Here is a 25,941-nt window from a genome sequence, read left to right on the forward strand (position 1 = left end):
TTGTTAATGTACCTGCCTGAATCACTTCCTCTGGCAGCTCACTCCTTATACAGACCACCGTCTGGGTGTGAAAAGTGTCGTCCCTCGGGTTCCTATTAACTCACTCCTCTCTCGTTCTTGATTCCACCCACCCCGCCCCCCCGACAAAGACTGTATGCATTCCCCCACCACCACCCCCATCTAGGCCCCTCATGATCTTAGACACCTCTATAAGATCATCACTTGGTTTCCTACACGCAGATGAAGGAGTTTCTAGACTGCTCATCCTCGCTCTATTCATTTAGCCCGTTGAGTCATGGCAATATCCTTCCTGCATTCCTTCCAACTTAATGGCATCTTTCCTATAGCAGGCTGACTAACACAGAACACAATTTTCAAGATGAAACCTCATCAGCATTTTGCACAACAATACCGTAACAACAACACTATACCCCTTGCCCATCCTCTGGGCTTCACCTCTCCCCCTTTCTTTCTCCCTAGGCCTCCCGTCCCATGATCCTCTCATATCCCTTTTGCCAATCACCTGTCCAGCTCTTGGCTCCATCCCTCCCCCTCCTGTCTTCTCCTATCATTTTGGATCTCCCCCTCCCCCTCCCACTTTCAAATCTCTTACTAGCTCTTCTTTCAGTTAGTCCTGACGAAGGGTCTCAGCCTGAAACGTGGACTGTACCTCTTCCTATAGATGTTGCCTGGCCTGCTGCGTTCACCAGCTATGTTTATGTGTGTTGCTTGAAATTCCAGCATCTGCAGATTTCCTCGTGTCTACCTGTTTGTACTGTGTTCAATTCCTCAGCAGGTGAAGTGTAGGCAGCAAGTCCTGAATAGTTTCCTGACAATTAGATCATTAGGACCAAAGAGAAAAAGCATTCACACATCATAAATGCCAGGCAATGGTTATCTAACAAGAGAAAAGCTAACCACCTACCTGTGGCAGTAGTAGCGGTACTGAACGTCACATTTTTTTCTCTCATCCAAATCATAGGTTGGGTGAGGTGGGGAGGGGAGGTTCAGCTGAACTGTGACTATATCAGTAGGTCAGAGGCTTGGTGCTGGGCAGTGAGTATCTCTCAGCTTGGTGCCTCAAGCCCTTTCCTCCACCACTGACCCTGGAGCACGATAATGTATGCTCTACTTGCCTGGCTGAGTGCAGCAGCAACATCTCTCTCAAGGAGTCAGTACTATGTAGGACCAAGGAGTTGCTTCATTGACACCCCATCAATCATGCTAACAATTTTCTACTTGTGCACTTTGGTTGCAATGTACGTTGTTTACCACGTGCTGCAGGTTCTTGTTGATGCTTTCCCTACGATAGCTTCCTAACATGCAGCTTCTATTACCAAGAAGAATAAGGGTGGCAGGGACATAGTGGCACCACCGCCTCTGGGTTCCCCTAAAGTCTCACACCATCCTGACTTTGAAATCTGTCACCAGACCTTCATTTAGCCGCAGGCTGTGGGAGCACCTAACATTTGGTTCGGCTTGCTAAGTCGTACATCGTTATCCACGAATCCATGTACTGCTGAGATTGAGCATGGCTAGGTGTGCAGCTGAAACCAGGTTCCAGTACTTGTCTGCTTCATCTTCCTTCCCACAGGCATTAAACTCACTGGGCTCATGGGAACAGTTATAATGGAATTGAAAGTGTATTGTGGTAAAGCAAGTAATATCCATTATTACAGAAAATGTACCAGCCCAGCTCCACCAACATCACAGCTTTACAGGTGACTTTGCCAGTGATGAGAATCAGGTTTATTATCACTGACAGATATCATGGAATTTGTTGTTTCATGGCAGCAGTATAGTACAAGATGTTTAAAAATAATACTTCTACAATATTAAAGTGTAAGAGAGAAACAGTGAGGTAGTGTTCAGAAATATAATGAGTGTGGAAAAGAAGCTATTCCTAAAATGTTGAGTGTAGGTCTTCAAGATCCTGCACCTCTTTCCTGATGGTTGTAATAAGAAGAGGGCACGTCCCAGATGGTAAGGGTTCTTAATGATGTGTGCGGCTGCCTTGAGGCATGATCTACTAAAGATGTCCTCGATGGTAGAGAGGGTTGTGCCTATGATGGAGCTGGCTGAGTCAACAGGCTGCTCGCCACCACTTATCAAGGGTAATCATGGAGTATATTGGTTACCATGGTAGCACTGGAGCTCAGAGTTCAATTCCAACATCATCTGTACTTCCTCCCCGTAGAACGTGAGGGTTTTCTCCGGTTCCTGCAGTTTCCTCCCACAGACCAGAGAAGTACCAGTTGGCAGATTAATTGGTCATTGTAAATTGTCCTGTGATTAGGCGAGGGTTAAATTTGGGGCTTGCAGCTCGAAGGGCTGAAGAGGCCTATTCCACACTGTATTTCAAAACAAATTAGGTGCTATCTTTGCTGGTATCTTGAAAATATCGAAAATGCTGACGAGAGGAGGTTAAGTGATAATACAATCTGTGTTTCAGTAGTCTCTGTCAAACTCACCTCTGACCATTTGAAACTTGTACAACTGGATGAATTAAAATGAATGCCTGCTGACAACGATGCCATCCCGAGTGGGAGGGGGCAGGGTGTGTGTGCCTGGGCTTACTACAGTCTTTTAATAGAGCAAGCCAAAATCGTAAAACATAGAGTGAAGGAAAGAGATGGAAGCTGTTACTAATTCTCTAAATGAAAGCAGGGTGATTTCACAAGGAAGTGTGGTAAGATCACCAGACGAATTAGAAGTGTGAAGTCGGTCTCTGTCATTTTCAACATTTCTTACCACCAGCCTTGACTGATGGGAATTACCCAGTTATTTACTCTATTTATAGCTTTAGCAGATGCCTGGATTAAAAGTTTGTAAAGCCCCAAGTGTTGACGTACTTAATATATAATTGATTTATACATGTAACTTGATTCCAACCCTCTGTCCTATAACACCTGGATGGATGAGAGGTAAAATACGAGTATCCTTTCTGCACCATGACCCAGCTGAATACCAAGACTCGAGTTGAAGTAATACAGCCCAGAAATGAATTTTGGCCCGCTGGGTCTGCACCCACCTTCAATTACCCAATCACAACAATCCCATTTCAATGACCCCACATCCCCATCAATTCCACCCCCCCCCCCTGATTCTGTCACTGGCCTACACACTGGAGGCATCTTACTGTGGCTAATTAACCTACTGATCCCTATTTTGTGGGGATGATGTGTGGGGATATGGTGGGGGGTGGGGGAGGGCTGGCAGAGGGGACACATGCAGTCACAAAGAGAGTGTGCAGATTCCACGCAGGATTGAACCCGGGTTGGTGGAACTGTGAGGCACCACATCGTGGGAGCACTGTGAACCGTTCCCCCACCCCAGCCCATCTTACCTGAAGTTCCATGAGATATTTGAATCTATTATAATAATGTGTTTATTTCCAGATAAACTACTATTTCATTGCTGTTAAAGGATCAGCAATTGAAGGCTGGGCCGTGATGTACTACATTACCCATCTGTAAGTATTTTTTTTGGCACAAGCCTTGTTTGCCCAAATGAAATGAAGTTCCAGCAGCGTTAAAATGTCCATCTGAGGGCTTGAGTCCAGCCCAGGGCAAAGACTGAACTGAACACTTTATCAAGTACTGGGTGATCACACTAAACATTCATTCCCACTGTGTATGAAGGTACTTCCATCAGAAACCATTAATTTAATTTCTGCTTTCAAAAGAATTCAAGGCTGGGGTGGATATGTCTCAAGGATACTAAATAAGATTTAAATGGTTATCCCTCCATACTAAAGCAAAGTTGTCTAGGATTCGTTTTTTTGATGTATTTATCGAGTTTGACTTTGCAATGATTCCCTCTTTTGTTCATGTAGCCCTCCAGAACATGATGTTGAAACTTGTATAAAGTTCAAAGTAAATTTATCATCAAAGTACAATATGTCATCATTTACTACCTTGAAATTCGTTTTTACAGGCATTTACAGGAGAATTAAGAAATACATTAGAATTTATGGAAAGTTATACTAATAAACACTGACAAACAGCCAATGTGCAAAAGAAGACAAATCATGCAAATAATAAAAAAGTGAATAAATAATACTGAGAAAGGATGAGGACTTAAAAAATACTTCCATACCTTCTGTGCACCGGAAGCCCAAGTGCCTTTTTTGGTTTTGGCATGGGAAGTTGATCTGGATTTTATAAGCATTGCTCTAAAGTTCTCAGCATTGTACCAGTTCTCTCACTCGTACGTGTTAGGACAAGCTGGTTCCAGCGCAGCTAAGATTTTCCCTGTGGGAATTCTAGTACTGTCTTCTGTCGGACAATGAGAACCGGACAGCCACATGTTTACTATCCTGCTGAAATCCTACAGTGCTTGAGACAGCAGTGGGCAACATTTTGTCCTAGTTTAAAAGGTCTGTGTCCAACCCCATTCCATAAGCTTCACAAGTTCTGGACTAATTCAAATGCGGCACTGAATGCATTTGGTATTATCAGAGATGTTGTATTTCACTTGTGACCTTTGTGAAATAGGACGTGCCCTCTCCAATTTTTCAGATGGACGGCTTAGAAGAAGATTGGTATGTTTCTCCTTGGTGCTCATTTATCCATTAATTATCATTGTTCAATTTGTTGTGATTAGTATTTATGGGAGTTTATAAACAGAATGACTAAACTCTTTCATATATATTAACAGTGATAATGCTCTAAAAGTTTTTCAGTTGCTGTAAAATACTTTGAGACATCTTGAGTCCTGAGCTTAAAACTAATGTGTAACTCAGAATCAATTTTATTATTATTATTATTTGTTATTTTGCAACGTCCAATACATTAAAAAAATACTCAAGTTACAATAAGAACTATATGAAAGTAACTAGTGCAAAAAGACAGCAGGAAGTGCAGTCAACGTACACACAAAACGCTGGAGGAACTCAGCAGGCCAGGCAGCATCTATGGTAAAGAGCAAACAGTCAACATTTCAGGTCGGGAGTCTAGGGTCTCGACCTGAAATGTTGACTGCTTACTCTTTAAATGCTGCCTGGCCTGCTGCGCTCCTCTAGCATTTTGTGTTTGTCGCTTGGATTTCCAGCTTCTGCAGATTTGCACTTGTTTGAGAAAGTACGGTAGTGTTTGTGGGTTAATGGTTCATTCAGAAACCTTATGGCAGCTGTTCCTAAAATGTTAAATTTGTGCCTTCAAGCTCCTATACCTCCTCCCTGATTTGTCCACTGAAAGAACTTTCATCTTAAAGACATCGTGACAATTTAGCCTGAACATTCCCAGATTCAAGTTTAAGTTTATTGTCATTCAACCATATACATGTATACCGCCAAACAAAACCATATTTCTCCAGACCAAGGTGCACAACACAATGCAATAACTCAAACACAACACATAAAGTAATAATTTCACAAATAAATTAACACATAATAAAATATATTCTAGAAGATTGACATTTATCATAAGGTGCATTTACGATAAAAGTTTAAAAAGTAAACATTGTAATGCTTCTGGTGCTTTGTACGTGGTAAGACCTGGATGATTGTTCAGTAGTCTCATGGCCTGGGGGAGCAAGCTGTTTCTCATCTTAACAGTCCTTATCCTGACTTGTTCCATAGGTTGAAAGGTGCCTTACTGTTCATTACTTTGGCTCTGATCGGCACAGGCTGGGCATTTGTGAAGTACATTTTGTCAGACAAAGACAAAAAGATATTCATGATTGTGATCCCCCTCCAGGTAATGAAAGAGTGAAAATTAGTATTACTTTTATTTGTACATGCTTCTGAAGACTGCACTGACTTTTAATAATACATGTTGGTAAAACTAATTCATGACTTAATTTAGAATTATTAAATGCCACAAGAGTAATTAATTCCCACCTCTATGATGCAGCTAGTCGAACTGCTGTCTCATAGTACCTGGGCACTATGTGGTTTGCCAGTTTACTGGCCACTGTGTTTGGGGGGCGGGGGGGGCGGGCGATTGATAAGAATGTATGGAGAATGTTAAATAAAAATGGGAGTAATGTAGGACTAGTGTGAAATTGGTGGTTGATGGTCAGCACAAAATCGATGGGCTAAAGAGCCTATTTCTATGCTGTATCCCTTTGACTGAATTTCATGAAGCCTCAAGATATAGGACCAGAGTTAGGCCATTTGGTCCATTGTGTCTGCTCCACAATTAAATCATAGCAACTCCATTAACCTGCCTATTCTCTGTAACCCTTAACCCCTTTACCCCTTTTGAAAATTGATTTTCAAAATTCTTCCTTGGCACGTCCTTGGTGTAGATTATCCATTAATTATCATTAATCTATTCGTTAAGTGATTGCTATTTATGGGAGCTTATAAGCAAACTAGCTAAACTCTTTCATATATTCTCATTTGTTCCACATACGCTTGAGTGCTTTATCAAAATGGCACTCGATGTCACAGATTGACATGGCAATGGGCCATTCAGCCCAACTAATCAATGCTGGCATTTGTATTTCACTTGAGCTTCCTTCCATCTTTCCTTATATAAATCTATCAGGATAACCTTGCATTCACTTCTTCAAGTTCATTGAAACTCCCCTTAAGAGCATCTGCATTATTCACCTCAACCACTCCCTGTGGGCACAAGTTTGTCAATTCCAACATGTATTCCTTTGATATAGAGGTTCCTTAAGTTGCTTCAGATTTCTTGATGACTGTCTTACATTGATGGCCTCCAGTTATGCTGATACTAGGCAGAAACATTCTCTCTCTATCCACGCAATCAGTACTTTTCGTAATTATAAAAACCGCTAAGCCATCCCTGCTATCTTTTCTCAAGAGTTCTGTTTGTCATTTGGTAATATTTGCACCCTTGTATTTCTAGCTGTAAATTCTCCCTTCAGTAATCTAGACACACAACATCAGCGGACCATTGCCAAGAGGATATCAGATGCTGCCTGTCTTACTAGGACCTGTGAGATGGAGGACTGCAGGACTTGCTGACCTCAATTTCCTCCCATTACTTTTTTTTCCCCTGTCATCCTCTCTGTACACTGCGTAGTGTTGAGTTCAAAACCCACCATGGTGTTTTGAAGCAGCATGGTAGTGTTGTGGATAGTGTATCGCTATCTCAGCACTAGCGGCCTGGACTCAATTCCCACCGCTGTATGTAAGGAATTTGTCCATTCTCCCCATGACCGCAGGGGGTTCCTCTTGGTGCTTTGGTTTCCTCCCACATTCCAGAGACATTGAGATTAGTGGATCACAAGGGTGTAATTGAATGGTACAGCCTGGGACCTGAAGGGCCTGTTCTCGTGCTGTATCTCTCTGGGACATTGAAGCATCCAAAACCTCTGTCCTTCCTGTCTCCACAACTCAAAAGACAGGAGAGAGTCTGTAGATGCTGGAAATCTTGTGCAACACACACAAAATGCTGGAGGAACTCAGCATCTATGAAGAGAAGTGAACAGTCAACATTTTGGGCTGGTATCCTTCATCTGATAAAGAGCCTTGGCCCGAAACATCGACTGTTTATTTTCCCTCTGTGGATCCTACCTGACCTGCTGAGTTCCTCCAGTATTTTGTGCACGTTGCTCAAGATTGCCAGCATCTGCAGAATCTCTGGTGTGTCTGATTTATGGTAAGAATAATGGCAAGTTTGCAAATGGGGGTAAAAGATGTGGTCTAACATGGGAAAAGTCCCCCTAGCAAGGAAGGATTTCAGTCTTGTGAGTAACTGAGCCAGTAGTCAGCAGATAAAGTGTAAATCAAGGCTTTTGGATGAACTGCACGTGACGGGAGAGGCGCTCAAATTAAAATTGTATTCCTCAAATTAAATAATGACTTCTATTCCATAAATGAAAAAATATTATTGAGGGACAAAAAATGGAAGATATGGGAAAGTTAAACGCCTTTTTTAAATGTCTTTTTGAGGTGCTAGCAAACACAGCATATATCATCATTGAGTCAACAGAAGAGGGAACGACTGACTACGCATTGTGGAAGGAAGTCCTGTTCCTTGTAGATCTTATTTGCTGCGGGGCGATCCTGTTTCCAGTTGTTTGGTAAGGGTACTTACCGTTGGAATGTGTCACCTGTTTTCATGCAATGCTTTTTTAGGACACACACAAGTGCTTTGTCAAGGGATGTGAAAGACTGCGTATTGTAACAGTTTTGCAGCTGCAATGCTGAATGTGTGCAAACCTGAGCTCTCTTCTGAACAACTACTTTTTCACATGGATTTAATTTGTAAAGCAAACTCCAAAGCTTTCAAATTTCTTAGTCAACCATTTATGTACTTTCTTATCAAAGTTGTCTTCCTCCTCGTAATATATTTTACAAATTTCTCCAGTTTGATGGAAAGAGATGTAGTACTTCTAGATTTTCACTTTCAGACAACGGAAGATCCCTACATGAGGAAAATTGGTAGGTGTGTACATACATTTCCTACCTTGGAACTCAACATCATTTGTGCCCAAGTGTACAGTGATTGAGACAACAAATCTTCCTTCAGCTTAAGAAACACCCTGAAGAAACAAAAGATCATCGGTGTAATATAGAATGTAGAAATTACACCCCAGAAATTCTATTCAAATAATTTGGTCCAACATATTGTATTTAAATTCACATTTGTATTCTAAACAAGGTGTTTTGTGCCATCTTATCATTCTACACAAATAATATCCCTGATCTGCATTTCTACTCATCATAAACGCAAGATTCTGCAGATGCTGGAAATCCACAGCAGCAACATACAAAATACTGAAGGAACTCAGCAGGTCAGGCAGCATCTATGGAGAGTAATAAACAGTTCGATGTTTTGGGCCAAGACCCTGATGAAGGGTCTACTTATCACTTTGATCTACCTTTTAAAGCAGAGTTTCACATTCTCTGGGTAAAGATGTTTCATTGAAAATCTCTTTTGGACTTACTGGTGATTCTTAACTGAAACGCAAACACTTTTGTATATACTGTAATAATCAATGATTATCAGAAGCTGATTTTATTAAGAAATGTGTTCTAGAGAAAGTTGACCTTGGAATCCTCCCCTTTATACACTAATTGTCTTTGTGCTTTAAACAGAACCTGAAGTAAAGGCAAAGCAGACATGCAGCTGGTTGAGCCACTGCCTTGTCTCCAGTCACCCAGGTTCAGTCCTGACCTTCAGTGCAGTCTATCTGGAGCTCGCATGTGCTCCTTGTGACTGCATGAGTTTCCTGCAGGTGCTCTGCTTTCCACCCTGGCTGGAGGCTGAAGAGGACATGTCCTGGGGTTAGAGGACTATGTGGGCGGGTGGGACGGAGGAATGGGGCTTGTTTGGTACGTTCTGCTTTGTTGTGTTCTGTTTTGATCTGCCGAGCACTGGGGGCATGCTATACTAGCACTGGAATGTTTGATTTCAATTGTAGGCTGCCCCCAGCACATCCTTGGGTTGTGTTGATTGGTAACTCAAATGATGCATTTCGCCGTAAACAATGCAGTGCTTGCACAGCCCACAACTATTCATAAAATTTGATGCAGTTGTGTTACTGGAGTACAAGGGGGTAAGGGCTGAGGGTTTATCTGAGATATTATGGGACCCTGCTCCGGAGCTCATTTTTGTGGCCAGTGCTTGGTACTGAAACGGAGCTGGCCATCGATCTTTCATTTCAAAGTCAGGTTTTATCACCTGAACAGTGAAGTGTATCATTTGCACCCGAAGATGTGCTGGAGGCAGCCCACAAGTGTTGTCATGTGTTCTGGCACCATCATAGCATGCTCACAATGTTCCACAGAGCAACACAGGACAGGACAACAGCAAAGTCAGCCCCTTTCCCATCTCACCACCCGCACAGAAACACAAGACCTCCAACCTCAGGACAACTTTCCTCCAGACCTTGTCCCCAGATTCACAGACATCAGACCCCAAACTTCCTGTGTTGGAGACGGTTGACATGGACATTTCACAGAGAGTTTGTGGATTTGTGTGCGTCCAGGTTCTTTGGCGGCAAGTCCTCACCCATCTGTGAATTATTAAGGGGATAGGTGATGTTCTAGTAACATCCTGACCTTGTCTGAAGTTAGCTCAAGTTAGCTTTTTAAAACAAGTCTGATTTATTTGGTGTTTGCATAGAAGGTTATTTGAAATTCTGATTGCTTCAATAAAAGAAATGAAATTCACCAGTTTAAAATTTCCTTTCTGTTCCTCCTTCTGTTATACAGGTCAATCAGGCACTTGCAGGAGGCCTCAAGCACAGATGGTAAAGGTACGCCTGATGAAAGTTGACAGTAAAACTGGAAAGTGGGTCCTCCTCTACACTGGTGAATGACTCTGTCCATTCTTGGGCAACACAAAAATAATCAGAATCCATTGGAGGGAAATGGGTGGTCCATGTTTCAAGTCGAGACCCTTCATCTGATGCATGACAGCCATAAGTAGGTGTAGGAGGAGGCATATGGTCTCATGGCCATACCAGCATTCAATGCCTTTTTCTGACATGACTCCCTTTTCCCAGAATGTACTCTTGCACTTAAGATTGAAAGTTTTGGACTCTTGAGGTACCACAGTCACTAAGTATCCACAGTCTCCTGATGTAACTACAGTGCATTCCTGTTAATTGGGCCATTGATTAATCAGGGCAGCCATTTATTTGGGACAACTCTTAAAGAACAAACTCTAAATTGAGAAGATAGCCGGGATTCCTTCATTTATTTGGGACACTATCCTACTTAATTGAGGCAGGAGACTGTTGCTGAGCTTTTTTTTTAAACTAGCATCAGTCAAGTCAAGTTTATTGTCATTTAACTATATACACGTATACCGTCAAACAAGACAATGTTTCTCCAAAACAAAGTTGCATGGACTTGCATAACCATTAGATACTACACCAAGCATAAAGTGATCAGTTTTTAAATAGCTGCATGTGTTTGTGTTCAAAAAGCAGGGCTTTTTGGCACTGATACTTGGCAAGAAATATGCGGTAAGACTATTTGGAACTGTCTTGTTTTGGTTTCAAGTATTCAGGCTTGGAGATGCTAGAAACAACTGGGAGTGAAAATGAAATGATTTCACTACTTCAAATTAGGAGTTACCAAGAATTTGAAGGTATTGACAGTCATCTTGAATGATATAATGAAAATGAAGATTTGGGGGATGCAATCTAAAGCATTGTATAAAGGCAGTCCATTACCTGCACTGGGTGTGTGCACTGATTTTGTTCAATTACAGTCAATCAAAATAACACGGCAAATAAATTCCTCCGTCAATAACTATGAGGAACTATAGTACTGTAGAGGTTTCGGTAGTGTTCTAATTTGATCTGTATTTTATTTAAATACTTTGTTTCTTGGTTAAACAGTAGTTGCCTTTTTAATACCTTTTAACTATTTCCATGAAACTGGCTAATTGAGGCAGCCACTTAATTGGGTCAAAATGTACTGGTCTTGATGGGTCCCAATTAGCTGGAATCCACTGTACTTTAAATGTCTGACAAGATCTGTCTTCTCATCTGTGCTAAATGCCCAGCTTCATTCCTTTAAGTGAAAATCCAAAACAAAAAGGAAAATGCTAGAAATATAAATTTTTTTTAATGTCCCTAGCCGGTGGCACTTGGTCGAGCTATCAGCCTCCCTGTGTCTGTTTTACCAATAGCACAGAAACAGGCCCTTTGACCCACGAATTGTGCCAGACTAATTAATCCAGTAATTGGAAGTCTATTAAACTAATTCCTTCTGCCGATACAAGTCTATATCCCTCCATTCTCTGGGTTTTCTTGAGCCTATTTACAAACATCTTGAATTCTTCCATTGTATTTGCCTCCACTGTCACCTCAGCTGCAAATTTCAGGCACCTACTGTGTGTATCCTGGACATTTTCCTCGTGTTCAAACAGGCTTTTATCAGGTCCCTTGGTCTCCACTGCCCCAGAGAAAACACCCTGTCCTCATAACACATGCCCTCTAATCCTGGTAAACTTGAATGAGTCTGTCAGTCAGATAATTATACTTCATTATAATTTGTATTCAGAAACTTAATGTCCCTACAAGGGAGATCCACCCCACCCCTAGCAGCTTCCCTTCCGCCCCACTGTCACTATTATTACTCAGTCCAGGCCATATTGGGGAAAAAACAGGTTCTGTTTTTATAAATGTCCACAAATTGATTTTGTCCAAAAGTCAGAAAATGCACAAACATCACCCCAATATTTTAAATATCTTCACAATATTAGAATGAATGGAATCAGAAGCACATAATACAGTTAAGAAAGAACAATTGCTAAAAGTGGAGAGAGGAAAGAGTCCATAAATTGGATTTTGGTTACTGTTACTAATAATATAAGGCAAGCTTGCTCATCTGTTGGTGTAAGTCAGGCATTCATAACCCGGGACTGGACTGTAAGTGCTAGATGTTGATGTTAAATATTGTTGACGGGTCCTGTGCCCCACCCACCATGTTTGGTCAACGTAATGGGACTGTCAGTCGCTGGGCGTGCTCATGGTCTGACCCTCTGTGTTTAAATAAGAAACAGATGAGCAGGAACTCAGTGGGTCAGGCATAAACAGTTGAATTTTGGAGCTGAGACCCTTCATCAGGACTAGAAAGATGCCCCCCTCCTTTCCAGTCCTGATGAACGAGCTCTGCCTGAAACATCAACTGTTTATTCCCCTCTACAGATGTTGCCTGACTTGCTGAATTCTTTCAGCATTGTGTGCGTGTGTTGCTCAAGATCTTCAGCACCTGCAGGGTCTGTTGTGTTTAAGAAACAAATGAGAATATCTTGCTGAAAAAAGAACTTGTGTGCGCTAATTTTAATTTTTTTTTGTATCTGCAGCTGCAATGAATTTGGCAAAGCTGAAACTCTTCAGACACTTTTATGTCATGGTAGGTCTGTATATTGTCTGCTGCTAGGTAGCAATCAGGTTTGCCTCTTGAGCCGGGCTCCAGCAGAACAGAAGGCTGTTCCCAGAAACAGGAAGCCGGTATTTTATACGCAGCTTGGGCAACTTTTGGTTTGGAATGTGAGCAGAAGTAATTGGTGTTGGGAGAAGGGTTATGGCAATGTCGGAGGCAGTGTTTGGACCTGGTGTTGTAGCTCTCTGCAGAGGTTGGTGAGATGTAGCTTCAGATGCAGCTTTAACCTCTTTTCACCAGTACCTCCACCCAATGACCTACCTCGTCCTCCCCACATGCACATCCCTCAGAGTCACTTTATGTACACACAGTCAGTTGATGTATGTACAGTTACTTCCACATTGTGATTTATGGGATTGCTATTATATTATGTTTTTCTTTTATGCTGCATCAGATCCAGAGTAATGATCATTTCATTCTCTTTTATACATGTGTATTGGAGAATGACAACAAACAATCGTGAAAAGGCTGCACGTTCTCGAGCCTTGTCCGCTCTCCGCCATCGTGTGTCAGCCAGTACTTATCCAATATCCTGGGTGATTTCACCATTCCATAAATCCAGAGATCTATTGAAACTATGTTTGTGGCTGAATACCTACAGTCCTGAGAAATTTCCAGTCTTCAGATTTATTCAGAGAAATGACTGGTTTATTTTTTAATCCTGAACCTGTACCTCTGGTTCTTTCCTTTCCTGCCAGACAACACAGTATTAGGGTTAGCATAACTATTTACAGACCTATTTTAAGATCAGGGTTCAATTCCCACGATTGTCTGTAAGGAGTTTCTACATTCTCCCCATGATTGCGTGGGTTTCCTCCAAGTGTTCCGGTTTCCTCCCACAGTCCAAAGACGTACTGGTCGGTAGGTTAGTGAGGTTTGGGCATGTTGGCACCGGAAGCATGGCAACACTTGTGGGCTGCCCCAGGACGTCCCTGGAGTGTGGTCATTGACATAATGCATTTCACTGTATGTTTTGATATACAAATGAAGCTCATCTATATCTTTAACCAGGTCAGTATAAATAACTAAGTATCTAAAGGTAATTGATAATTAGTTGTCACTGCCCAGTTCTCCCTTCCTCCTGTAGTTGTTGGTGTTTTCCAGTGTTGAAAGGATGAGAAGTGACCAGTTGAAACACGGAGGTCATGGATGAGTTGATGAGGCTGAAGGCAGACCAAACTGGTTTTCCTAGTTGGAATTGGGGGCAACTTAGGGCAGCCATTTAGTACTGGGATGAGGAAAACTTCCTTCATCTACATCAGGAAGCTTTGGATACTTGGATGCTGGGTGTTTAAGGATAAGACTGATTATTTTTTAGAAATGAGAAATTGGGGATGAAATAAGGAAAATGGAAGCAAAAGATGAGACAAGAGGCCAGCAGGGTAGTGTAGCTTTTAGCGTGATGCTTGACAGCACTAATGATTCGAAGATTGGGGTTGAATTTCTGCTGCTGTCTGTAAGGTACGTTCTCCCGTAACTGCGTAAGTTTAAAGGTTATGTCTATTTGTCATATGTACATCAAAACACTGTGAAGTACATCAATTTGCGTCAACGACCAAAACAGTCTGAGAAAGTGCTGGGGGTTGTGGGGGTGAGGAATCCCATAACTGTCCATGCTTCCAGCAGCAGTGTAGCATGCCCACAACTCCCTTACCCAGCCTGAACTGTGCATCTTCAGAATGTGGGAATAAACTGGAGCGCCCAGAGGAAACCCACACGATCATGGGAGAACATACAAACTCCTATGGGTTTTCTCCAGATGCTTTGCTTTCCTCCCACATTCGAAAAGGAGATGTATGGGTGAGGACTAGTAAGTTGTGGGCATGCTGTGTTGCCACCGGAAGCACAGCAACACTTGCAACAGTCTCTCACACATCTTGTAGTGTGGCCATTTAAGCAAATGGCGTATTTCACTGTATATGTTGGTGTACATGTGACAAGTAAAGCTAATCTCCCTCTGACCTTGGTGGAGCAGTCATTAGGTATTACATAGAATACTCCGTTTCTATTGTGTGTTTAAGTACCCTTGTGTAGTGAGCCGACTAGACCAGTGAGGAGCACCAGTCTACAGTGTACCATTTGGCATGTTCTAGATTTTGTTTCTAATAATTCTAATGCTTCTAATAATATCTCAAATATTTTTCCTTGCTCAGATTGTCTGCTACATATATTTCACCAGGATCATCGCAATTCTTCTGAAGTTCACTGTCCCGTTTCAGTGGCAGTGGATGTATAATGTAAGTAAGTGCTGATGGTTTAATGGGTGCTCTTTATTGGCTTTTGGGTCTTTAATTACTGGTAACAGGAGAATAACTCCAAGACGTATTGAAAGGAGTTGTAATGACAGAGCATTGAAAAGATAGACTCAGATCCATGTTCTTCCTCCTCCTCTTGGACCATCTCTCTGGCCACTGGAAATTGTGATATTTGGTTGAACTGACCAAATGTAAAACGATTACAGTAGCATAGTAATCATCCAAAGATCTAGAAACACAATCCCACTGTGACCGCCTAGGAAGTCATTTAAAATTATTTGATTACCAACAGTTTGGTTACCAAAAAACTGCAAGAATAATGTATTACTTTAAAAAAATTACAGAAGAAATTACAAAATTAATTTAAAAAAATTACAAGAGAGCATAATTTTAAGGTGACTGGAGGAAAGTATAGGGAGATGTCGAAGGTAGGTTTTTTTTGTACAGAGAATGTTAACACACTGTTGGGTGGTGGTGGAGACAGATAAATTAAGGATATTTAAGAGACTGCTTGATGGGCGCACGGATGAATGGAAATGTGGAGCTATGCAGAAAGAAAAGGTTAGATTGATCTTGGAGTAGGCTGAAAGGTCAGCACAACATCACATAGCTGTGTGTTGTTGTACTGTTGTATGTTCTATATTAATTTCCACTCAAGAAGAAAATCTGTCAGTTCTTAACCAGCCAGAGTTGTGAGACTGCACCCCCCATTAAGATGTGTTCAACTCATAACTGCATGTTAAATTGACCCACTTTAGTCAGGGGCAGTTAGTAATGGGCAATAAATGGTTAAACTGCTCCATTACTGACTCACGTTCTGAGTAGTATATTTGAAAACATCAAACTTCTAATTTTCTTTAAATTCCATCAGTTTTTTTTCTAAGCTACTTGGTTCAAAATAAAGCTTGTCATTATATTTATCAAAGAAATTAATGAGTGCCAATATAAAGAGGATGTAATTTTGAGGATTAGATTTATTTTTCCCTCATTCTATACTTTAGATAAAGGTAGTTTATAATAACAGATTTGTAATAATCTAAATGACATCTTAAACAAGAACTCAGAAAACATGATGAATAATGTTGAGTTTGTGATACTGTATTTGTAAAATTGATATCTACTATTGAAACAGTTGGTGCAAGTTTGTGAAAGAGTTGAGTAGTGCATCCTGGGGCTAGAGGCCTTCTCTGGGTGGGTGGGTGGATGAGAAAGGAGCTTATTTTACTGTTGTTGTCTAGTTTAGATTTGTTCTTGCAGCTCGTGTTGTTCTGTGGAACATTGTAGGCATGTTGGCGCTGGCATTTGTGGCTTGCACATCCTTGGGTGTGTTGGTTTTTAATAAAAATGATACATTTCGCTGCATGTTTCCATGTACATGTGATAAATCAGTTAAAAATGAGAAGATTATAGTAAGAGATAGCAAGCATATAATCTAGTAAGACATTAAAATACCAAAATAGCTAAGCATAGACGGGAATAAACAAAGGCAAACATTACAGTTGAAATCAACAGAAAGTACAGAAAATAAACAAGTTGCACCCATCAATGTTTTGGTTTTGTTAGAACTGACACAAACCTTTTGGTGTAATCTGGGTCAAAGAGTATTTAGATGAACCAGCTAGGAGAGTAAGTAGAGGGTCAGTTGTTCTTGTGTACGTTATATTTTGTTCATTGATAAACCTGATACTTTCCAAATGGATACTGCATAGCTACACCCAAATATTTGTAGTTGAAGTTACCACCTTGGGTAACTAGAGCTAAAACCATAGGATAGAATTAGGACATTCAGCCCATTAAGTTTCCTCTGCCATTCAATCAGAGAGATTTATTATCCCTATCAACCCCACTCTCCTGCCTTCTTCCCTGTGGCACCTTGACTAGTCAAGAACCTACCAACCTCTTTTTTTAAATGTACCCAATGACTTGGCCTCCACAGCCATCTGTGGCAAGGAATTCCACAGATTCACCACTGGGTAAAGAAATTCTTCCTCATCCCTTCTAAAGGGACATCCTTCTATTCTGAGGCTGTGCCCTCTGTCCTATACTCCCCTACTATATGTCTTAAGTCTTTTCGTTCTCGCCATAAATCTGCGCCCACTAGTTTTAGATTATTCCATCTTGGGATAAAGACTGCGACATTCACCTCATCTATACCTCTGTAAGTTCACTCCTCAGTCTCCTACACTCCAGATCATTCAGAATCAGCTGCTTTATCACTGACATAGATTTCTGGGCAACTGTATTCAAATCTGCATGAAAGACCACAAAAATTGGATTTGCACTCTGTGTAACTTGCTCCTGAATACATCAGCACAGGTTTTGCCTGTTTATTTGGCAATTGAGGTTAACGATGAATCTTCTGCCTTTTCGGCTGCTTACTATTTATTTCATTCTATTAGTTTCTAGTGGAGGTGTCAACACTGGTGTTCTTTGTACTGACGGGTTTCAAGTTTCGACCAGCCTCCAACAACCCCTACCTACAGCTGCCACAAGACGAGGAGGATGTCACAATGGATGAAGTGTGAGTATCTGCCAAAGTTAATCTGCTTGTCATTGTGTCTCCCTGCTATACTCATTTTGACAGTCTTGGTGGATGCCTTCACTGCTACCCACCCCCTTAGTTCATCTATCCCAACAAACCAGGTCTTCTAAAACCATCCCTGAGCTCCTCTCGGGCTACTTCACCCACCCAAGTACACAGCAATGCAATAAAACTCGGATAATCCTGCATCCAATTGTTCAGATATCCTGATGGATGGCATCTAATACACTCATTTGTCCGAATATGAGCTGGAGAATGATGCATCTCAACATGGACCCACACGATCTGGGCCACGTCCTCTTCTCAATGCTACCATCAGGCAGGAGGTACAGAAGCCTCAGGACCCCACCTCAAGGTCCAACAGTAGCTTCTTCCTCACCACCATCAGTTTCTTGAACTGACCTGAAAATTCTCTACACCACACTGGACTCTTTCTTTTCCTCTCTCTGAACTTGCAGTACTGCCGATTATGTTTATTTTGTCATGTAAATTTTTGTATTATTTGTTAGAAACATAGAAAACCTAGAGCACAATACAGGCCCTTCGGCCCACAAAGCTGTGCTGAACATGTCTTTGCCTTAGAACTACCTAGGTGCACCAATAGCCCTCTATTTTTCTAAGCTCCATGTACCTATCCAAGAATCTCTTAAAAGACCCTATCGTTTCTGCATTCACCGCCGGCAGCCCATTCCACACACTCATCACACTCTGCGTAAAACGAAGAAACAACAACTACTTGCCCCTGACATCTCCTCTGTACCTACTTCCAAGCACCTTAAAACTGTGCCCTCTCATGCTAGTCATTTCAGCCCTGGGGAATAAACCTCTGACTAGCCACACGATCAATGCCCCTCATTATCTTGTACATCTCTGTCAGGTCACCTCTCATCCTCCGTCACTCCAAGGAGAAAAGACCAAGTTCACGCAACCTATTCTCATAAGGCATGCTCCCCAATCCAGGCAACATCCTTGTAAATCTCCTCTGCACAGTTTCTATGGATTCCACATCTTTCCTGTAGTGAGGTGACCAGAGTTGAGCACAGTACTCCAACTGGGGTCTGACCAGGATCCTATATAGCTGCAACATTACCTCTTGGCTCTTAAACTCAATCCCACGGTTGATGAAGGCCAATGCACTGTATGCCTTCTTAACCACAGAGTTAACTTGCGTAGCAGCTTTGAGAGTCCCATGGACTAGGAACCCAAGATCCCTCTGATCCTCCACACTGCCAAGAGTCTTACCATTAATGCTACATTTTGCCATCATATTTGACCTACCAAAATGAACCACCTCTCACTTATCTGGGTTGAACTCCATCTGCCACTTCTCAGCTCAATTTTGTATCCTATCAATGTCCCGCTGTAAACTCTGACAGCCCTCCACACTATCCACAACACCTCCAACCTTTGTATCATCAGCAAATTTACTAAACCATCCCTCCACTTCCTCATCCAGGTCACTTACAAAAATCACAAAGAGTAGGGGTCCCAGAACACACCACTGATCACCGACCTCCGAGCAGAATATGACCCGTCTACAACCACTCTTTGCCTTCTGTGGGCAAGCCAGTTCTGCATCCACAAAGCAATGTCCCCTTGGATCCCATGCCTCCTTACTTTCTCAATAAGCCTTGCATGGGGTACCTTATCAAATGCCTTGCTGAAATCCATATACACTACATCTACTGCTCTATCTTCAATAATGTGTTTAGTCACATCCTCAAAAAATTCAATCAGGCTCGTAAGACACGACATGCCTTTGACAAAGTCATGCTGGCTATTCCTAATCATGTGCGTGGAAAGTCATGTTTGATGAATCTTATTGAATTTTTTGAAGAGGTTACTAGGAAAGTTGACGAGGGTAAAGTGGTGGATATTGTCTATATGGACTTCAGTAAGGCCTTTGACAAGGTTCCACACGGAAGGTTAATTAGGAAGGTTCAATCGTTAGGTATTAATATTGAAGTAGTAAAATGGATTCAGCAGTGGCTGGATGGGAGACACCAGAGAGTAGTGGTGGATAACTGTGTGTCAGATTGGAGGCTGGTGACTAGTGGTGTGCCTCAGGGATCTGTACTGGGTCCAATGTTGTTTGTCATATACATTAATGATCTGGATGATGGGGTGGTAAATTGGATTAAGTATGCAGATGATACTAAGATAGGTGGAGTTGTGGATAATGAAGTAGGTTTTCAAAGCTTGCAGAGAGATTTAGGCCAGTTAGAAGAGTGGGCTGAAAGATGGCAGGTGGAGTTTATTGCTAATAAATGTGAGGTGCTACATTTTGGTAGGACTAATCAAAATAGGACATGCATGGTAAATGGTAGGGCATTGAAGAATGCTGTAGAACAGAGGGATCTAGGGATAATGGTGCATAGTTCCCTGAAGGTGGAATCTCATGTGGATAGGGTGGTGAAGAAAGCTTTTGGTATGCTGGCCTTTATAAATCAGAGCATTGAGTATAGGAGTTGGGATGTAATGATGAAATTGTACAAGGCATTGGTAAGGCCAAATTTGGAGTATTGTGTACAGTTCTTGTCACCGAATTATATGAAAGATGTCAACAGAATAGAGAGAGTACAGAGAAGCTTTACTAGAATGTTACCTGGTTTCATCTCCTAAGTTACAGAGAAAGGTTGAGCAAGTTGGGTCTTTATTCTTTGGAATGTAGAAGGTTGAGGGGGGACTTGATAGAGGTATTTAAAATTATGAGGGGGATAGATAGAGTTGATGTGGATAGGCTTTTTCCATTGAGAGTGGAGGAGATTCAAACAAGAGGACATAAGTTGAGAGTTAAAGGGCAAAAGTTTAGGAGTAACATGAGGGGGAACTTCTTTACTCGGAGTGGTAGCTGTGTGGAATGAGCTTCCAGCAGAAGTGGTTGAGGCAGGTTCTATGTTGTCATTTAAAGTTAAATTGGATAGCTATATGGACAGGAAAGGAATGGAGGGTTATGGGCTGAGTGCAAGTCGGTGGGACTAGGTGAGACTAAGATTTCGGCACGGGCTAGAAGGGCCAAGATGGCCTGTTTCCATGCTGTAATTGTTATATGGTTATGGTTATTATGCCTCTCCAAATGTTCATAAATCCTGCCTCTCAGGAGCTTCTCCATCAACTTACCAACCACTGAGGTAAGACTCACTGGTCTGTACATTCCTGGGCTATCTCTACTCCCTTTCTTGAATAAGGGAACAACATCCACAACCCTCCAATCCTCCGGAACCTCTCCCGTCCCCATTGATGATGCAAAGATCATCACCAGAGGCTCAGCAGTCTCCTTCCTCACTTCCCACAGTAGCCTGGGTACATCTCATCTGGTCCCAGTGACTTATCCAGCTTGATGTTTTCCAAAGGCTCCAGCACATCCTCTTTCTTAATGCCTATACGCTCAAGCTTTTCACTCTGCTGTAAGTCATCCCTACAATCTTCAAGATCTTTTTCTGTAGTGAATACTGAAGCAAAGTACTCATTAAGTACCTCTGCTATCTCCTCCAGTTCCATACACCCTTTTCCACTTGATTGGACCTATTCTCTCATGTCTTATTCTCTTGCTCTTCACATACTTGTAGAATGCCTTGGGGTTTTCCTTAATCCTGCTCACCAAGGCCTTCTCATGGCCCCTTCTGGCTCTCCTAATTTCATTCTTAAACTCCTTCCTGCTAGCCTTATAATCTTCTAGATCTCTATCATTACCTAGTTTTTTGAACCTTTTCTATGCTTTTTCTTCTTGACTAGGTTTTCAATAGCCTTTGTACAACACAGTTCCTGTACCCTACCATCCTTTCCCTGTCACATTGGAACGTACCTATGCATAACCCCACGCAAATATCCCCTGAACATTTGCCACATTTCTTCCATACATTTCCCTGAGAACACCTGTTTCCAATTTATGCTTCCAAGTTCCTGCCTGATAGCCTCATATTTCCCCTTACTCCAATTAAACGTTTCCCTAACTTGTCTGTTCCTATCCCTCTCCAATGCTATGGTAAAGGAGATAGAATTGTGATCACGATCTCCAAAATGCTCTCCCACTGAGAGACCTGACACCTGACCAGGTTCATTTCCCAATACCAGATCAAGTACAGCCTCTCCTCTTGTAGGCTTATTTACATATTGTGTCAAGAAACCTTCCTGAACACCCCTAACAAACTCCACCCCATCTTAACCCCTCACTCTAGGGAGATGCCAATCAATATTTGGGAAATTAATATCTCCCACCACAACAACCCTGGTATTATTACACTTTTGCAGAATTTGTCTCCCTATCTGCTCCTCGATGACCCTGTTACTATTGGGTGGTCTATATAAAAAAAAACGCCCAGTAGAGTTATTGACCCCTTCCTACTCCTAACTTCCACCCACAGAGACTCCGTAGACAACTGCTCTATGACTTCCTCCTTTTCTGCAGACGTGTCACTATCTCTGATCAACAGTACCACCGCGCCCCCTCTTTATTTTAACATTTGTTTACTTACATTTGTCATGTTTGTAATGTACGGCACTGCTGCAAATTTTCATGGCATTTACATTTATACCAGTGTTTATATGCCTCTGACAATGAACAAACTTGAGTTCTAATGGGGAACGTGGCTGGAACCCAGACGATCAAGCACGTGACTGGAACCACGTACAGTCAAGAGAGTGTGTGTACATTTTCTACTCCCTTTAGGTTTACCGGAAATGTATTATACCATTGTATAACATGCTTTAAGAAATGAAATAAGTGTTGGGCTGTTACTAAGAACAGCGCCCAATAAACACGAGATTCTGCAGATGCTGGAAATTCAGAGCAACATGCACAAAATGTTGGAGGAACTCCGCAAATCAGGCAGCATCTGTGGAAAGGAATAAGCAGTCGACATTTCGGGCCAAGACCCTTCATCAGGACTGAAAAGGAAGGGGGAAGACATCAGAATAAGGTGGGGAGAGGAGAAAGAACACAGTGGCAGGTAATAAGTGAGACCAGGTGAGGAGTAAGGTGTGTGGATGGGGGAAGAGGGTAAAGTAAGAAGCTGGAGGGTGATCAGTGATGGGAGAGGAGAGGGGGGCCATAGAGGAAAGGGAGGGAAGAGGAGCACCAGAGGGAGATGAGGACAAGAGAAGGGGTGAGTAAATCCGTCAGTACCCAGTCTCTGAGTGTCCATTTGGACGGACATAATCGAGGCTATGAGTCAGGAGATGGGAGCTGACTGTGAACAGGATTGGTGAGCAGCGTCCTCTGTATGTCAAAAAAATCTTCTGGCACAATATGGAATAGGCCCTTCCGGCCCTTATATTGGCCTGGTAACCCCCAATTTAACGCTAGCCTATTCGCAAGCCAATTGACAATGACTTATTAACCTACCAACCGATACATCTTTAGACTGGAAGGAAATCAGAGGAAACTTACGGTCACCGGGAGAGCATACGAACTCTGTACAGTTTGTGGGAATTGAACCTGGGTCACTGGAACTGTAAAGCGTTGTGCTAGCCAGTATGCTACACTGCCGCCCCTGTTGATCCTATGATGTGTATCTGTGCCTCCATTTCTCCTATAGATGGTGTACGCTGCAGTCATCGTACTCCTGTTGTACCACAGGACACAGCACTCACTGTCCACATCAACCACCCGCCCACCCATTCACTCATGCTACGTTGATCCCATGCATTCCCATCTACCCCTCTCAGATTCCACCACTCGCCTCCTCACGAGAGGGTTAACCTACCAACCCACACAGTTGACCTAAGGGAATATTTAATTAATGTCCCATTTCAAAGACAGCAGCCCACCCCCCACTGCACCTGGATTATCAGGTGCACTGAGTAGTTAATGACTCCCTCATGAAGTAATTTTTTGACAAAACAACTTGTTCTGTACAGTATGAGCTGCCAGTGTGTGCAGTGAATGTTTGTACAACTTGCGATTTTTGTCAGTAACTCTCCCAATACCTTGTCTCCACCAGGCTGACTGAGTCGGGTCTATTGGAAAGTGTAACCAAAGTGAAGAGGACCAACAATGGACGCGAACAGATTCAAGATTCCTCAGTATGAAATCTGCCATCTTCAAACTGGTTGTTTCCATGTCAATGAGGCCTGAGGCCTTTTGCCTTTACCTAGAAATTGGGAAAAAGAACTGGCACAGGAATTTCCAGTGGGAAATTACTGGATCCTGTTGCAATTCCAGTTAGGTAACTGTTGCAAATAAATTGGCTAATTTGATCTGTACATATGTAATACATACAAGATATATCTTTCTATGATACCTGTATTCTAGTGGGAAGTATTTTCTTCCTAAGTCTTTATGACCAAACTCCTAAGTAAGTGAAGGACAACATTTTGTTCCAGTAAACTTCATTCACTGTTTACAACTGTTTACCTTTGATGTTTGTTTACTATGCTTCCACAAGAAAACTCTAGTGATTTTTTTTAAACTGCGAGCTGTTCCACTTTCTCAGCAGCACCTTATGTTGTGTGTAACCTGTCATCTGCATGACCTTGTATTTGAAGATGGCTAGGCCCAGTTATTTTGTCAATGGTTTGCAGCTGCGATTCTTTTATAGAAAACATAATGAGAATCAGTACTGCAGCATGTAGACTTTATTTAATTCAATTATTTTGTACCTGGTACTAGGGATATCAATCCAGAAACGATTGGACCTTTTTTTTTTGATAGCTTATTTTTAATAATCTTATTTTGATTGTAGTGAAATGTTACTCTTTTGGGAGAGTGAGATTGGTGGCAGGAATTGTTTAAAAACATGGGACCCAAAACACTTCAGCTGAGGAGAGCAAGAAGTTACTTTTGAGCCCCAGACACGGAGGTGAGGCGCTATCTTTTTGCACAGAAGGTGAACTGTGGCCGAGCAGTAATTCTCTCCACCATCTCAATGTTGCAACAGCTCTGTTGAATTCCTGATTTCCACAGGTTTGTATAAAGATGACCCATTTTGTAATATTTTTCTTTGCAGTGCCTTTAGAGCAGTTCTGCAGAGAACTTCTGATTTTACTTTCCCGTCTTAGGGACTGAGATCTTGCATCTGGCTGGTGTGATAGGAATTGATAACTTGTATAAAATTTCATGTTTAAGAAAACTGTATGAGGGTATAAATATTTGTATGATATTCACATGATCCCATTATAGAATTTGTATTTAAATAAGTTTTGCTTTTAAATTAATGCTTAAAATAATGGGATTCTTGAACTGTTCATAGCATTCTTTTTGTCTTGCACTCTCCCCATTTCTTTCTGTTTCCCTGCATTATTTGCTCTCATTTTTTTTGTACACCATCTATTGGGCTCTTGTGCAGCCTCCCTCAGTCAACCTTTCTCACTTATAGGTTTTTTTTGTTTCTTTATGCCCATCTGGCCTTTCTGGGCATCCATTGTTTTATGAGTTCAGGGTGGCTGCTGACCATAAGCACAAGTGCCTTTTCCAGCAGTATATCTGAATGCTTGCATAGGGACCAAGAAAGCTGCCTTCTCGGAGTTTAGAAGTGGCATTTCTGCAGCTATGCAAGTTGCTATAATGTTGTTGTGCATTTACTGAGTGCAGGTTTGTCGAGACCACATCAGAGCAATGATTATTGCCATAGTTCTCACCAGAACCCATTTTAATTTATGGAGCTTCAATCTATTGGGTTATCTGCTTGATGTATTTATTTTCTCCATAGAAATAAATGTATGCTTTGAAATGATTTGATGTTGTTGTAATGAAATTTTTAATTAAAAAAATTTGGATATAATTGGATCCAGACTCTTGTCATAACTTCTGTACTGTGAGATGTGAGATAAGATGAGACTGCAAATGCTGGAAAGTGGTTTAAAGTCGCCCTGGATTGAGGAAAGGACTTTTTGCACTGGAAACCACTTCAAGGTCAGGATTTCGATCAGGGTTTCTCAACCGGGGTCCACGAGAGATTGTGATTTATTTTTTTAAAAACATCTTTTAAACTATGCACGATGGTAGTGTTGGCAGTGGTGGGCAGTGACTGAGCAGGTCTCTTAGCCTGGTACGGAAGTGTTTATTTTGCTTGTCTATTCTCAGTTTTTGACGTTGAGATAGGGGAGGACGTTCATAATTGGTGAGTGCTGTGTTGCACAGAGGGGAGGAGGGTAGGTTGATGAGCATGAAATACATTTTCTGAACTTTGAATGGATTCGCCCAGCTTGGCTATAACTTCAGCCTCTGCCTCCTGAATTACCTCCCCCAGCTGCTGACTGACTTACGGGAGTGATCAGACTCCACCAGTGTAGGAGAAAATTGCAGGGAAAGAAGGAATTTTTTATGCCCCATGATTCAACTGCTGGCCTGCTGCTTCGCTATGCAACAACGGACATTT

At 41.9% G+C, this 25,941-nt stretch overlaps 1 protein-coding gene across 1 annotated transcript in view; it reads left to right on the plus strand.

The window, feature by feature from the left end:
- The window catches only part of LOC140191024 (protein GPR108-like), a 72,894-nt gene extending 47,545 nt beyond the window's left edge, over positions 1-25,349 (plus strand). Inside the window, exons 11-18 of the mRNA XM_072248064.1 lie at positions 3,399-3,472; positions 5,582-5,699; positions 7,871-8,001; positions 10,139-10,182; positions 12,747-12,796; positions 14,980-15,063; positions 17,481-17,602; positions 23,566-25,349. Of these exons, the coding sequence (XP_072104165.1) occupies positions 3,399-3,472; positions 5,582-5,699; positions 7,871-8,001; positions 10,139-10,182; positions 12,747-12,796; positions 14,980-15,063; positions 17,481-17,602; positions 23,566-23,653 (711 nt within the window). The 3' untranslated portion in view covers positions 23,654-25,349. The remainder of the gene's footprint in view (positions 1-3,398; positions 3,473-5,581; positions 5,700-7,870; positions 8,002-10,138; positions 10,183-12,746; positions 12,797-14,979; positions 15,064-17,480; positions 17,603-23,565) is intronic.
- The last annotated feature ends 592 nt before the right edge of the window (positions 25,350-25,941 follow it).

The sequence above is a fragment of the Mobula birostris genome, chromosome 32 (assembly GCF_030028105.1).
Source record: "Mobula birostris isolate sMobBir1 chromosome 32, sMobBir1.hap1, whole genome shotgun sequence".
Classification (NCBI taxonomy): Eukaryota; Metazoa; Chordata; class Chondrichthyes; order Myliobatiformes; family Myliobatidae; genus Mobula; species Mobula birostris.